This window comes from Saccopteryx bilineata, chromosome 4 (genome assembly GCF_036850765.1).
Source record: "Saccopteryx bilineata isolate mSacBil1 chromosome 4, mSacBil1_pri_phased_curated, whole genome shotgun sequence".
NCBI lineage: Eukaryota > Metazoa > Chordata > Mammalia > Chiroptera > Emballonuridae > Saccopteryx > Saccopteryx bilineata.
The window spans coordinates 107,885,120-107,899,663 of record NC_089493.1 but is presented as its reverse complement, the minus strand read 5'-3'; the positions used below and the strand labels follow the sequence as shown (position 1 = coordinate 107,899,663).

At 35.7% G+C, this 14,544-nt stretch overlaps 2 protein-coding genes across 3 annotated transcripts in view; one reads left to right on the top strand and one right to left on the bottom strand.

Annotated features, from left to right (window-relative positions):
• Positions 1-11,916, top strand: part of PPP2R3C (protein phosphatase 2 regulatory subunit B''gamma) — a 29,712-nt gene extending 17,796 nt beyond the window's left edge. Inside the window, exons 7-13 of the mRNA XM_066277741.1 lie at positions 31-163; positions 1,384-1,439; positions 1,518-1,593; positions 3,347-3,483; positions 5,499-5,636; positions 8,641-8,700; positions 11,139-11,916. Of these exons, the coding sequence (XP_066133838.1) occupies positions 31-163; positions 1,384-1,439; positions 1,518-1,593; positions 3,347-3,483; positions 5,499-5,636; positions 8,641-8,700; positions 11,139-11,327 (789 nt within the window). The 3' untranslated portion in view covers positions 11,328-11,916. The remainder of the gene's footprint in view (positions 1-30; positions 164-1,383; positions 1,440-1,517; positions 1,594-3,346; positions 3,484-5,498; positions 5,637-8,640; positions 8,701-11,138) is intronic.
• A 145-nt stretch (positions 11,917-12,061) lies between these two features.
• The window catches only part of FAM177A1 (family with sequence similarity 177 member A1), a 29,265-nt gene continuing 26,782 nt past the window's right edge, over positions 12,062-14,544 (bottom strand). For both annotated transcript variants that reach the window (XM_066277752.1, XM_066277751.1), the window contains one exon: positions 12,062-14,074. In XM_066277752.1, the coding sequence (XP_066133849.1) occupies positions 13,868-14,074 (207 nt within the window). In that variant the 3' untranslated portion in view covers positions 12,062-13,867. The remainder of the gene's footprint in view (positions 14,075-14,544) is intronic.

Below are 14,544 nucleotides of genomic sequence, written 5' to 3'. Positions count from 1 at the left end.
CAAGATCAGACTTTTTTTTCCTTTTTTCAGGATTTAGAAAACTACATATTGGAACTTATCCCTACTTTGCCACAATTAGATGGACTGGAAAAATCTTTTTATTCCTTTTATGTTTGTACAGCTGTTAGGAAATTCTTCTTCTTTTTAGACCCTCTAAGAACAGGTAAAAGAAAATCTTATCTAACTTAGAAATTATACAGATATTATTACTTTTAAATCTCAATAACTAGAGGGAAGTCTTGAAATGTCATTTTATACTTTCTTCCCATATCATTGCTATTAATATATAAAGATCTTTTATGATTTACTTGCATCAACCAATAACCAGCTGTGTGACAGTGGGCATGTCACTTAACCTCTCTCTGTTATTTCACCTCTAAAATGAAGTATAATCTGGATCACCTATGGCTCTTTGCAATTTAAAAGCCTGTTATTCTGATATAACTTGCTATCCTGATGTGTAATGTATTGGAGAATTGTGCTTTTTGATGAACTATATGAATTGGGAGATAGAGCCATTTAGCCATGATGTATTTTTCTTTTTTCAAGTTAACTGTGCTATATGAGGATCAGATTAGTAAATTTTTAACAATAAATTTTATCAACTGTTCCAACCTGTTGAGACTTAAATAAGTAACTGGGGCAGAGGAAGAGACAGAAGGTCTACATCAAAGTCCTTGAGTCTCCTTCTGTCCTTGAAAATCCAGCTATTGAGTCTGTCACAGTATGTGGTAGCTAACAATCTTTTTTAAGCACTTCCATTATAGGCACATACACATCTTTTCCTTTCAAATTGTACAAAATAAGAGCTAACCGTTTCGACTGTTTATTATGTACCAGGTACTGTGCTAAGCATTGTACATTAATTCTTTCATTTCCTTCCCATAACTCCGTAAGGAAGATAATTACTTTTACCCACATTTTCTGTGTGAGGCAATGGAGATTTAAATTATGTATCTAAAAGTGGCATTTAAATTCTGTCTACTCTTCACCATGCCTCTATATTGGTTCCTATTCCAGAACCTGCCAAAGAAAAATGGAGACCTCCTCCTTTGATTACTACCTATATTTTTCATCTCCATAAAATTCGCAATACAACTTTTTGGGGAATCTGATATCAATGTAATTTTGAAAAGAATTTACCAATTGGATTTATGTATTGTAGTTGGCAGTATACAGGTAGATATATGAAGTTAGAGATTTTATTAAATATTACCTGTACTTTTCCCCTTTTCATAACAATATATAATAAAAAACTTTTTAGCTTAAGAGCTAAGAAGCTTTAAAATATCAATTGTATGATCTTATAATACCTTTTAAAATTGAGTTGCTTTTGTTTTTTAAAATGCAGTGAAGTAATTGTATTTTTCATATTCTTTAAAGGGAAGATAAAAATTCAAGATATTTTAGCATGCAGCTTTCTAGATGATTTATTGGAGGTAAATATGTCTTTAAACTACTTATAAATAATGTCACTTGACAGTTGCTACCTTCTAATTGTCTCTGTGTTCATTTAGTTAAGGGATGAGGAACTGTCCAAGGAGAGTCAAGAAACAAATTGGTTTTCTGCTCCTTCTGCGCTAAGGGTGTATGGTATGTTCCTGTCATAATGCTAAAATTTGAATTATCCATTCCTTAGTTAATTGGTGTTCGAAGGACATTTTTATACATAGGCTAATTTATCTTAACATCTATTTGTTTACCTTAAGAGCTAGAATTCTCAATTACTAAAATTTACTTGTTTTTAAATGTCAGTGTTTTAAGTTTTTGTAACTTTTTAAATTATACTTTCTTTTTAACAGAATATACAGAATGTAATTCTATCCTTTTTGACTCAGAAACATTATGAACATCAGCTATGGGTATTGCTCTATAATAAAATGCTGTTTTAGGATCCACAGAGGGAGGTATTCTAGGGCCTGGTTTGTTCTTTTCTCACATTAGTCCATATATTCTGATGAGAGGTCTTGACTCATTTTGACATCCCTCAGTGCTAGCATTGCAGTGCTTTCTGTTGACCACCATCTAATTTAGAATCCTAGGAAGTTCTGAAAGGTTGCAAACTGAAAACAAATAATGATGTAAGAGAAATAGTCCCAAAGCCATGGGGTATTTTTATTTTATTTTTATAAATAAATTTTTATTTTAATGGGGTGACATCAATAATCAGTGTACATATATTCAAAGAAAACATGTCCAGGTTATCTTGTCATTCAATTATGTTGCATACCTATCACCCAAAGTCAGATTGTCCTCCGTCACCTTCTATCTAGTTTTCTTTGTGCTCCTCCCCCTCCCCCTTTCTCCTTCCCTCCCCCCGCCCCTCGCAACCACCACACTCTTGTCCATGTCTCTTAGTCTCGTTTTTATGTCCCACCAATGTATGGAATCCTGCAGTTCTTGTTTTTTTCTGATCCACTTATTTCACTCCGTATAATGTTATCAGGATCCCACCATTTTGTTGTAAGTGATCTGATGTCATCATTTTTTATGGCTGAAAGTATACCATGGTGTATATGTGCCACATATTCTTTATCTAGTCTTCTATTCTTTTTTTTTTTTACAGTGATTAAAGCCTTTAAGCAAACTCTTGGCCAATACAGCAAGAATCCATAAAAGAGTAGTATCCTTAACATGTTCACCAAGTCCAAGTTGGCCCCAACACCATTCCAAATCCCTGAAAAATGCAACCCAACCCCAGTTCAGTCTGTTAGGAACTGTCAGAAGGAGCAGGAGTCCAGGAAAAGTCCGCATGGCACTGGAATTATCACAATTCTATACTTTGCAGCTCACGTCCAAGTCCCAATGACCGCTGCTTCTGGCTGGTAATGATTCAGGTAGACTGGAAAAGCCATCTGCAGCATGTGTGGATATGGAGCTTCTGTTCTCCTCTGCCTGGAGAGATGAGACCAGGTTGCTTTTCCCTGGAGCTCTGTGTGGCTTGGTAAAGAGAAGCTTGGGATACACTAAGCTGGGTGGCAAAGGTAGATTCATAATAGAAGTTGGCAAAAGGGGGAAAGAGAGCTCTAAATTAGGAGTAGGTCCCAGCCTGAAATATGAGTGGGGCCTTGAGGTAGGAGAAATAGAGGAAACACTATATATTAAACAAAGCAAAGCAGCCAAAGCCATGGTTTTAATGTTGGTTTTTCGGTGACTGTTTCTGGCTTAAAGTTGTTCTGAGAGATTGCAGGAATAGATAATGGTAGGGCACTACCCTTAGAGCAACATAGTTTGAAATCAAAATTTAACCAATAAAAAGAACTTTTTTTAGGGATTTTTCTTTTGTATTTATTTAATTAGAATTTCTTTCGGTCATAAGTGTCTTTTTATCATCTTTCTTCTCAAGGCCAGTATTTGAATCTTGACAAGGATCACAATGGCATGCTCAGTAAAGAGGAACTCTCTCGCTACGGAACAGCAACCATGACCAATGTCTTCTTAGACCGTGTGTTCCAGGAGTGTCTCACTTATGATGGAGAAATGGTAGTAGTTTAAATCTGACAAGCTTTAAAAATTTAGGTTCCCACAATATTTAAGATGTGATACAACATTTTTTTTATATCAGTGTGTAACAGTATCTTAAAATGTATGAAATTATCAAATTTGAGATTTGTCAGTTCAATCCCTAGAACAGATCAATGTTGCTGTCTCTGTCTTCTCCTCCCTTACCACCTTCCATCTCTCCCTTCCTTTCTCTAAAAATCAATAAATTAAAAAATAAAAATTTTAAGTGTTAAGAATACAATAAATTTTCCAAACCAATGATGCTTAAGAAATGGTCATAGGTCTGCCTTGTGGTGGCACAGTGGGTAGTGTCGACCTGGAACGCTGAGGTCACCAGTTAGAAACCCTGGGCACAAATAACAAGCAACAAACAAGCAATGAACAAGTCAAGTGAAGCAACCATACTTCTCACTTCCCCCCTCTTCACTCTGTAAAATCAGTAAATAAAATCTTTCTTTAAAATGGTCATATCAGAAGAGAAGGTCCTAGGTCTTATCACTTAGCTTTAATAACAGTTTTCTAAACAACACCATTAGCCAATTCTAAAGGCAAACGGGAAAAAGGCACAGAAACTGTTCTGTGATTCCCATAGCTGTCTGCAATCGACAGTGGGGAGCTTTACTGATGACTCTGTGGATAAAGAATATCAGAAACGAACTATGCTTGGTGTTAGACCATGATGAAGCTATACTGCTCTAGCTCTTTACACTGCAATTTATGCAAAAGGAATTCTTAACCTTAGCCTAAAAAAAATCTTTTCCAAGAATATAAATTTTTTTTTTTTTTCTTAGAGACTGACAGGGACAGACAGGCAGACAGGAAGGGAAAGAGATAAGAAGCATCAACTCATAGTTGTAGCACCTTAGTTGTTCATTGATTGCTTTCTCATATATGTCTTGACCAGGGGGCTACAGCAGAGCGAGTGACCCCTTACTCAGGCCAGTGACCTTGGGGTCATATCTATGATCCCACATTCAAGCCAGCGACCCTGTGCTCATTCTGGTGAATCTGCATTCAAACCAGATGAGCCTGCATTCAAACCAGCAACTTCAGGGTTTTCAACCTGGGTCCTCAGCATCCCAGGCCAACAATCTATCCACTGTGCCACTGCCTGGTCAGACAAGAATATAAATTTCTGAGCCTCTCCCAAGTATTATACTTCTTTTCACTATGTAGAAAACATAATCTATGACTAGACTTGAAACTTTTAAACAACATACAATATCAAACTAGCCATTTAAATATACTGTTCTGTTCATTTTATATAAAATTTTCTGAAAATGACCACACTAGAAATGAAGATATAAATTTAGTGGCAATATATCTAGCTTAGTCACTGTCCTGTCAATTTCAAAAGCATAATAAAAAAATTATGGTTTAACACAGAAAATCACAAAGAAAGGGACTGTGTCCCATAAACTTTCTTGTATAGATTAACTGTTACATAGAATTCCTAGAAACCAACATTAAGTATTAAGTATACAAATGGGTTTGTTATTTCATATTTAAAAACCTTGCCACCCCTTTTTGGGGTATTTTTCTTGAAGTGAAAAGTGGGGATGCAGTCAGACAGACTCCTGCATGTGCCAGACTGGATCCACCGGCATGCCCATTAGGGGGTGTTGCTCTGCCCATCTGGGGTGTCGCTCTGTCGCAACCAGAGCCATTCTAGCACCTGAGGTTGAGGCCATCGAGCCATCCTCAGCACCTGGGCAACTTTGCTCCAATGGAGCCTTGGCTGTGGGAGGGGAACAGAGAGAGAGACAGAGAGGAAGAGGGGGAAAGGTGGAGAAACAGATGGGTGATTCTCCTGTGTGCCCTGGTCAGAAATCGAACCCGGGACTTCCACACACTGGGCCAACGCTCTACCACTGATTCAAGTGGCCAGGGTAAAACCCTGCCACCCTTGATTGCAAAATAGCTTCAAGTTATTACTCACTTGAAAAGTTACTTCCAAATATGGCCTCTGAAGAACATTGTTTTATTTTCTGTAGGACTATAAGACTTACCTGGATTTTGTTCTTGCATTGGAAAACCGAAAAGAACCTGCAGCTCTGCAATATATTTTCAAATTGCTTGATATTGAGAACAAGGGATATCTGAATGTCTTTTCCCTTAATTACTTCTTTAGGGTAAGTCTCATTTGTGTAAATGAGTCATTGTTCCTTAACATGTTATACCATTTGGTTTAAATCTGTGTTTTCCAACCAGCAGTCCATGGACCAGTCTGCCCGAAATTTCATGCCAGTCATGAAAGAGTTAAGCACCCTGATGTTGTATGAAGATTAGACACAGTGGTCTTAGTGAAATTCGCTTATGCTCAGGGTGATTTCTGCCTTAGCAGTCCCTGAAATGATTCTGTTTTCACCAGTCCCCAAGTGCAGAAAGGTTGAAAACCACTGGTTTAAATTACCTACTCAGTGACAATTTTATCTAACTTGTGATTTTATCTAACTTGACAATTTTATCTAACTGAATTTAACAAAATGATTTACAGAACAGATTTCATAAAGATATCAAGTCTGTATTTAGTATTTTATTTAAAAAAATATATAAATGGGGTAAATCAATACTGACTTAAGTAGAATATTTAAAAAGTGTTAAATATACATCAGGAGTTGAACTAGGGAGTAGAGATAGAAACATGATGAGAAATCCTGTACTGTTAGTGATCAAAAACTGGTGTGTAAAATCCTACAAAGGCTTTAATTAAAGGGGAGTTTTGTAGACTTGGTAATTGTAGATTCTTTTCATTGCTGTGCTGTAAAAAATAAAATTTAAAAACTGGCTAGAATCGTGTGCTGCATTTCAGTGTGAAATGGGTTTGCAGAAGTATGTATTTTGTGCCTTAGTTGGTCTCAGAATAACATGGTGCACTCAAATGGAATTTGTACCTAGAAGAAGCAGTAGAAGTAGGAATGTCCGGCCTTTTAAGACAAATCATTCTTCAATTTCAGTGGTGACATTTTTTCTTGATGGAGTAGTTTTGTGCAGTAGTCTTCCACTTCATCACCACATTTCTATAGCTAGTTTTTAGGAGATCATGTGATTTATATATGATTAAGATCAATAGGAGGAAGAAAAACAATTTTTTTTAACCAAAAATAACATTTTCACATCTTTGATATAAATTATTTCTCCCTAGAGGCCTTTTCTTTTCCATTTAAAACTTTTTTGGTACTTTTAAAGTAACTTCATCTGGTTTCTGAGTTTCATAGTATATATTTCATAACTTCAGGTTAAATTCCTTAAAAGGCTTTCCAATATGATTGCAAATATCAGGACAAAATACAATCCCAGTACTAGGATGCATTTTTTAAAAAGCGGACTTAAATCAATGGCTAATGAAAAAGATTATACCAACCCATCATAAGGATGCCCTTATTTAAGGAACATATTAATTAAAATTCAGTTTTAGGGAAACAAAGTAAATGTATCTTTTGGTATTTAAACATTTAACCCTTTTTCATAAAGATCTCTTTATAGTATCTTCTACTTTTAGAATGTTAAATTTTATTTGTTAAATACATTGGAAATATTTCATACATGCATTTATTTAAGCTTGGTGGTATGAGCTAAGGAAAAAATTTACTGAGCCCTGTACTCCTGGACTGTTCATAGAGCCTATATACAGCAATGACTAGCCCACGGATAAAGCTGGGCCTGATGCGCTCCGGATCTTACCATCCAGGTCTCCTACTCTAGCAGCCAACAGTATACTCGAATTCTCGTCTACTTCAGAGTTTCCCTGCACACACTCTGACATTGATGGTACCACACATACAGAGTATGTACTTGGAACATTTAGTTAACTACTTACCAAGAATTTTAAGCTTCACATTTTCCAGTGAATGACTCTCACCTAAAATGTTTGTCAGACTGGACCACAGTACAGTTGACTCTTGAACAACAGTTTTGAACTGTGCGTGTTCACTTGTAGGCAGATATTTTCAGTAAATATATTGAAAAAAATTTTGGAGATTACCTCACTACCATGAAGCAGGCATAAGCATGACACCTAGGCTACCATAAAACTACTAACTCAGCCATACAGGAATCATTATACCTGAAAATAAGTATCTTATATCTTTTCATTTTTGACATCTAATGTAATATATATAACATCTACAGTATTTTGTATCATGTAAGACAATATTAACAGAGGTACTAACAGACGATTCATCTTATAAACAGATGACAAACATATTGTACTGATAGAGAATAGTACTGTAAAAGTATTTTCCTTATGATTTTAACATTTTTCTTTTCTCTAGCTTAGAGAATACAATATATAATATATATAACATAACAAAATACATATTAACCCAGTGTTTTGTTAAATATTTGTCCCTCTTTTTTTCTTTTGGTCCCTCTTTACTCCTCCCCCTCCCACCCCCCATATCCCACCCCCCATACCCCACCCCCTGGTAACCAATTCACTTTTATCTGTGTCCGTGAGTTTCACTTTTTTTGTTTGTTTCACTTTTATATCCCACCTGTGTGGGGTATGTATTTGTCCCTCTTTACTCCCCAGTATTTAAGGTTTTAGGGGGCCAAAAGATATACTTGGCTTTGCAACTGTGGGGGGGGGGCATGCTCCCAACCCCTGTAGTGTTCAGGGTCACTGTACTTTCTTTGATATTTTGTTGTTGTTAGTTCATAAAAGAGAAGAGTTCAAGGGAAATTTACCTCTACTTTTTTCTGTCAAGTAGATGGCCAAATGTAGGGTGGGAGAGAGGTGATGGATTGGGTGTCTTCATGAATGCTGAAGGTATGAACCGCATTCCTGGGTTACAGGAGGTCATAACAGAGTAATTGCAAGGCCATGTTAAAGGCTCATCTAAGGTTTGAGACCGTTCCTATGTAACAGCAATAATTTGTAGTCTTTTATACTTTCTGAAGCTCTCAATAGCTAAGGTGTAGGTTTATAAAGGTTATATAGATCCAGTGTTTAGGTTTTGCAGAGTAGATGTGATAAACAATGTCAAGGATGTTGAGACTATTGGCAAGAGTACTTGAAACAATGCGGTTTATGGTCTGATAGGAAAGAAGTGGAACTAGAAAAAGGCCTGGGACAGGAGGGAGGGTGTTGTGTATTTTAATATTTATTTACAGATTTATTTCTGCTAAATACAGGCCATTCAGGAACTAATGAAAATCCATGGACAAGATCCTGTTTCATTTCAAGATGTCAAGGTTACTTTTTTCTTAAATTTACATAACACTCAAATTACCATTTGAAAGCAACTTATGAACTGGAGTACTGAACCAAATCAAGTATTTGTTCCAATGATACTTAAGTCATTATAAACTAAGATCACACTTCAAGCAATAATTTTTGTAGTTTGATTTTAGCATTTTCACCCTTATGTTCTCATTGAAAGCATTCATTCATTTTGATTGAAAATTAAGAGAATCAATATGGTCTGCATCCTTTGGCAAGCTGTTCTACTGTAAACTGAATTTTTAACTTGGGAATCACTTAGGTCAGGGCACATTTTTAGTATGCTACTTCAAAGGGCTTGCTTGCTTTGGTATTATTTAAGGAGACATCAATCCTACAGTATGAAAACCACTATTTGAAACACATTCTGCTATTTAGCATTTTAGTATTGAGACTTTCCCCAGCTATTAAAAACATTAAGTATCCAGTATCAATTCAGATATAAGTTGAGTAATGTAACAAAATAACTCATTCAATTTAAACCAAGTATAAGATAAAGGGCTATTTTGGTTTAATATAAAATGAGACAAATTTTAAACTATGCAACAGGCAACTTAAGAACTAGTTAAAAAAAACCAAAAACCGAAAAAACCTGTGGTGAGGCAGTGGCTAAAGTGTAGTCCTGGAACGCTGAGGTCACTGGTTCAAAACTCTGGGCTTGCCCAGTCAGTGCACATAATGAGAAGCAACTACTAAGAGTTGATGTTTCCCACTCCTCACCCCTTTCTCTCTCTCTTATCTTCCCTCTAAAATCAATAAATAAAATCTTTAAAAAAGTTTATTTTAAATGGCCGCCAACCTAGAAAAGGAAATTTCACAAACATAAAGAGTTCATACATTTCATTTACCTGAATTCTTCTAATCTTTTGAAAATGTAATTGTCTCCTTTAATGATACTGAATACTGAGGAATCTTACTACAAAAAGACTAGAAAACATAGTAATTCCTTATAAGTATATTTCATATTCATAAAAATGTACATTCATGTAGTACATTTCATAATATATAAGAGGTTCTTGGGCCTGGCCCGGTAGCTCTGTTGGTTAGAGTGTTGTCCTGATACACCAAAGTTGAGGGTTTGATCCCTAGTGAGGGCACGTACAAGAATCAACCAATGATAGCATGAATAAGTGGAACAATAAATTGATGTTTTTCTCTCTTGCTCTCTAAAAATAAATGAAAAATTTAAAAAAAGAAAATAAGCAGCTTTTCCCATCTGACTGGTGGTGGCGCAGTGGACAAAGCTGTCGACCCACAATGGCTGCGTCAAACCTTGAGGTCGCGGGCTCTGAACACAGGTTTGTCAGTGCAGAGTCTCAGCGTGAGTGGGGAAATTGTCCACACGAAGCTTGCCAGCTTGAGCAAGTGGACACTGGCTCAGCCCTGGTCAAGGTACATACAAGAAGCAATCAGTGCACAAGTATAAAGTGAAAGCAACTACGAGTTGATGCATCTCACCTACTCTCTCCCTTCCTGTCTCTCTCTCTCAAAAAAAAAAAGGGTTCTCCCATCCAGTAAGTTTTAGCACAATTTAGTGTCATTCTGGATGACTGATTTTCTAATACCAACCCCCCACCTCATCATAGGTCCAGAGTAAAAGGTTGAGACATCAGTATTGGAAATGAAGCTTTGTCATAATCTGGGCTTTGAAGCACTTAAGTTTTTACTTTGAGCCGAGTATGCACTTAAATCAAGGCTTTGCCTCACCATCAACAAGAGTGTAAGTAGTTAACATGTATTCAAAGAATACTGCTTTATATAGTTCAGCTGTTAATTAGCTATGCAGCTTTTATGAACTTAAACTCTGAGCTTTAGCTTCTTCCTCTATGAATTACCACATACCTAAGGAATCTTCCAATAAAATTGTGATTTTTAAAATATTTTTTAAATTAATTTTTTAGGGGGAGAGAGAGAGAGAGGAACATCAATCTGTTCCTGTATGTGCCCTGACCAGGGATCAAACTGGCAACCTCTGTGCTTCAGGACGATACTCTGATTTTCAACCTTTGTTTCTCACACACTCATAAACTAATTACTAAAGAAAAAGGGGCCCTAACCTCTTCTTCTTTAGTAACTAATTTATTTGTGCCATGAGATGAAAATGGTTGTATTTAGTCAGGGGCACTGACCTTAGTAATTAGTGTGTGTTTGTGACATGAAGAAAAAAGGTTGAAAATCACTGTAGTCTGGCCAGGGCTGTGACTGTACATAGAGAAAAGGGGATCCCCTGGTTGGATAGCTTGGTTGGTTAGAGCACTGTCCTAAAGCAGAGAAAAGACTACCTATATGTTGAATAGAAAAGAAAAAACAAAAATTTTACATAACCTTAAGTGCTGAATTTTAGGTCACTGTGTGATAGAAATTAAGTGAATCATTTATCAGATTTCATTGTATTTTTTCTCTCTTACAGGATGAAATCTTTGACATGGTAAAACCAAAGGATCCTTTGAAAATCTCTCTTCAGGATTTAATCAACAGTAATCAAGGAGACACTGTCACCACCATTCTAATTGATCTGAATGGCTTCTGGACTTATGAGAACAGAGAAGCCCTTGTTGCAAATGACAATGAGAACTCTGCAGACCTTGATGATACATGACCTCTCAAAGACTAGACTGTATTCATTAGGATAAGCTTGAATGCTGCATGTAAAATCTTTGAAGCAGAATTCTTAGAATGGTCTAAACAAGACTCTTCACATGCCTTTAGAACATAGCAAATGTTCTCATTATTGGAATTAATATGTAGTTTGGAAGCAATAGGACCAAATTAGGGTGCAGTAAATTTTGGTTCCACTTAGCTTAAATATGGCAAGTGTAACTTGGTGAAGGTAGGAGTCCACTTTAAATTTATATAATCTTTAGGAATAAAGGAAGTTTTCATGGAATATTTCTGACATAAGTCATTAAGAATTTGAATAATTGAAGGATAGTTTCAATTATAACTATGAGTATTCTAAAGTGTCCTGTATATCAAAGATTATAGACTTCCCCATTCATTTCACTTCTGGGTTAGAAGTATAATATTTAGATATGTTTCCTTTAATAGGATGTTTCAACAAAAGAGTATTCAAGTTAATATTTTACTTTAATTAAAATTATTGATATGAAATATTTGTCTAGCTTTATTAACCAGTACCAGGGTTACATTTTATAAAACCTAACTCCATTTTGTTAAGGACTGTTGTTAGATCATTTAATTCACTGTAAAGTTTCTCAATTATACTATGTTTAGTTATTATGCACTGAACGATTATTAGAGGATAGAATATCCAGAGAGAAAAGTAAATATTAAAAGGGTTGAAAGAAAGAAAAAACTAAAGAGGCTTAAAAATAAGACAAAACCATTTAATGCATATATGAGTAATTTTATAGTTTGCATAAATAAAAATATAAAAATTTAAGGCACAGTGTATAACCATATAAACATTACAAACTGGCCACTGTTGGCCAAAATAGAGTAAAATTCAAGAAACGTAAAACCTTCATAACTTGTTGTCTTCCTTCTACTATAATCAGAAAAGTTGCTAGTTTTCTTTTGGATATAGTACCTCTAGGGAGAGAAGATTCAGATCACCTTTAGGTATGCATGCTTTCACTGGATAACCAAATATCTGAGTTGGAGGTACCATGTCAAATGAAGTTAAAAACAAATTAGAAGATGTCATGTTAGCACGTTTTAGAGCTATTGGTAAACTATAACTTATGGTGGCATTAATTACATAATCTGATTAATCCTTTAAGTACTAAATTACATAGAGTTTACACCCATGACTAAAAAGATTACCATCACATGCCAAGGACCACACCATGAATCCTGTAACCAAAGGTTCCTAATGAATTATCTTTCATAAATCCTTCAAATTTCAGTTAAAAAACTGAACTTAGTGGCTAGATGTTCATGTTCATTGATGACAGAGTTACACAATAGGCCCACTCTATCTGTTGTATATTTGTTTCTCTGTATTTAATACAGATACATTTAAGATTGAAAGCTATTAATGCTGTTTACATGGCTGTTAACAACCATTAATTTCTAAAAGCTCTTAATTTTTAAGAGCAGCTTTATCTGAAATATGCCACACATTCTTCCTTACCCACATTTACTTAGAAGTCAGTCATACAGATATAAGATTCTGAACACGTATTTAGGAATATTTTCAAAATTAGTTTCATACTATATTTTTGTAAGTTTGGCTAATAGCACAGTGGGTAGAGCTGGCCAACATGCTTCAGGTAAACTGTCCCTTTACTGTTACTACTGTACTTTGAAGTAGCAAATGACAAGTACTTTCATCTTGCTACCACTGCACTTTGTACAATATTTAACAGTAAGCCTTGAAGGGTTAAGTCTTCATCTGTCCCTCAACCTCACCCTCCTCCCTGCAACTACCTGGCCCACAGGGAGGAACTTTGAACTGAATGAGTGACATAATCAGGATGCCACGTGTAAATCACTAGGTATTACTACTTGAAAACAAATACATTAACAAATTCATTCAATAACTAGTATTTTTAACATATTCAAAGTTATTTAATTTGAATAACTACTAAAAAGATTAAACTGCATTAAAAAAATAGAAACCCATTTTAATATTTGGTGTTAAAAACTCAATCACCTTTCCATAAAATAAAGTTATTCTCAAGGAAAGAAAATTCAAAGTCCTTTTATCTTGCTCCTTTTATTACACACTCAATGAATGAACCATCCTTAGTATGAAATTAATGGTTAGTAAGACACATGAAAATAGAACCAAAAAAATCTTCACCTTCGTCTGAGATTAGGAATATCAGATTCAATTAGCCTTAATCAGCAACTTATCTATTTTTTCTTACAAATAACAGACAAGCATGAAAACTTAACTCTTCTTAATGAGCAGTTAGGGTTCTAAAATGTCCTTAACTTTTTAATAAAGATCATTTTAAAACTAAAGCACAAGTTTGACACACAGTAAAAGCACAGTACAAATATCCAAATTTCTGATCTGACTTTTGCTAAATAGAGCCTAAGAACAAAGAAACATTTTCCCCTGTCCAGATAATAATTTAAAATATAAATTAACTGTATTAAGTCCTACTGAATAGAGAATATTCCTGGTATAAAAACCACCTTAGAGTTTGAAGTTAGAGTCACTGCATTCTATGGTGGGACAGAGACTGGATTTTGTTTGCTTTCTGTAATTACTTCACAGTCTCCCTCCATTTCAAAATTGAGATTCACAAATGAACTGGATACCATTGTTTCTGGTTGATCTGTCTGAACAATGGAATCAGCCCGTAGCTTATTCTGTTGGTATTGTCTTTCTGCTTCTTCAGACATCCTGTTTTCTTCCTCCTCCTCTTCCTCCTGAAAAGAGGAAACATCAAGAATCATTGAAATATAAACGTCCAAAAGAATAGTATTTGTTCTCCCACGTGTGTGTATGTGTGTGTGTGTTTAACCAAATCAGTATCATGTCCAATTCACTTTGGTCTACTTAAGACATACTTCTTCCGGCCTGACCTGTGGTGGCGCAGTGGATAAAGCGTCGACCTGGAAATGCTGAGGTCGCCGGTTCAAAACCCTGGGCTTGCCTGGTCAAGGCACATATGGGAGTTGATGCTTCCAGCTTCTCCCCACCTTCTCTCTCTGTCTCTCTCTCTCTCCTCTCTAAAATGAATAAATAAAATTAAAAAAGACATACTTCTTCCTTTTTCCTGTTCTCAAAATGGAATGTTGCCACCAGAGCCACTCTAGCGCCTGGGGCAGAGGCCAAGGAGCCATCCCCAGCGCCCGGGCCATCTTTGCTCCAATGGAGCTTTGGCTGCAGGAGGGGA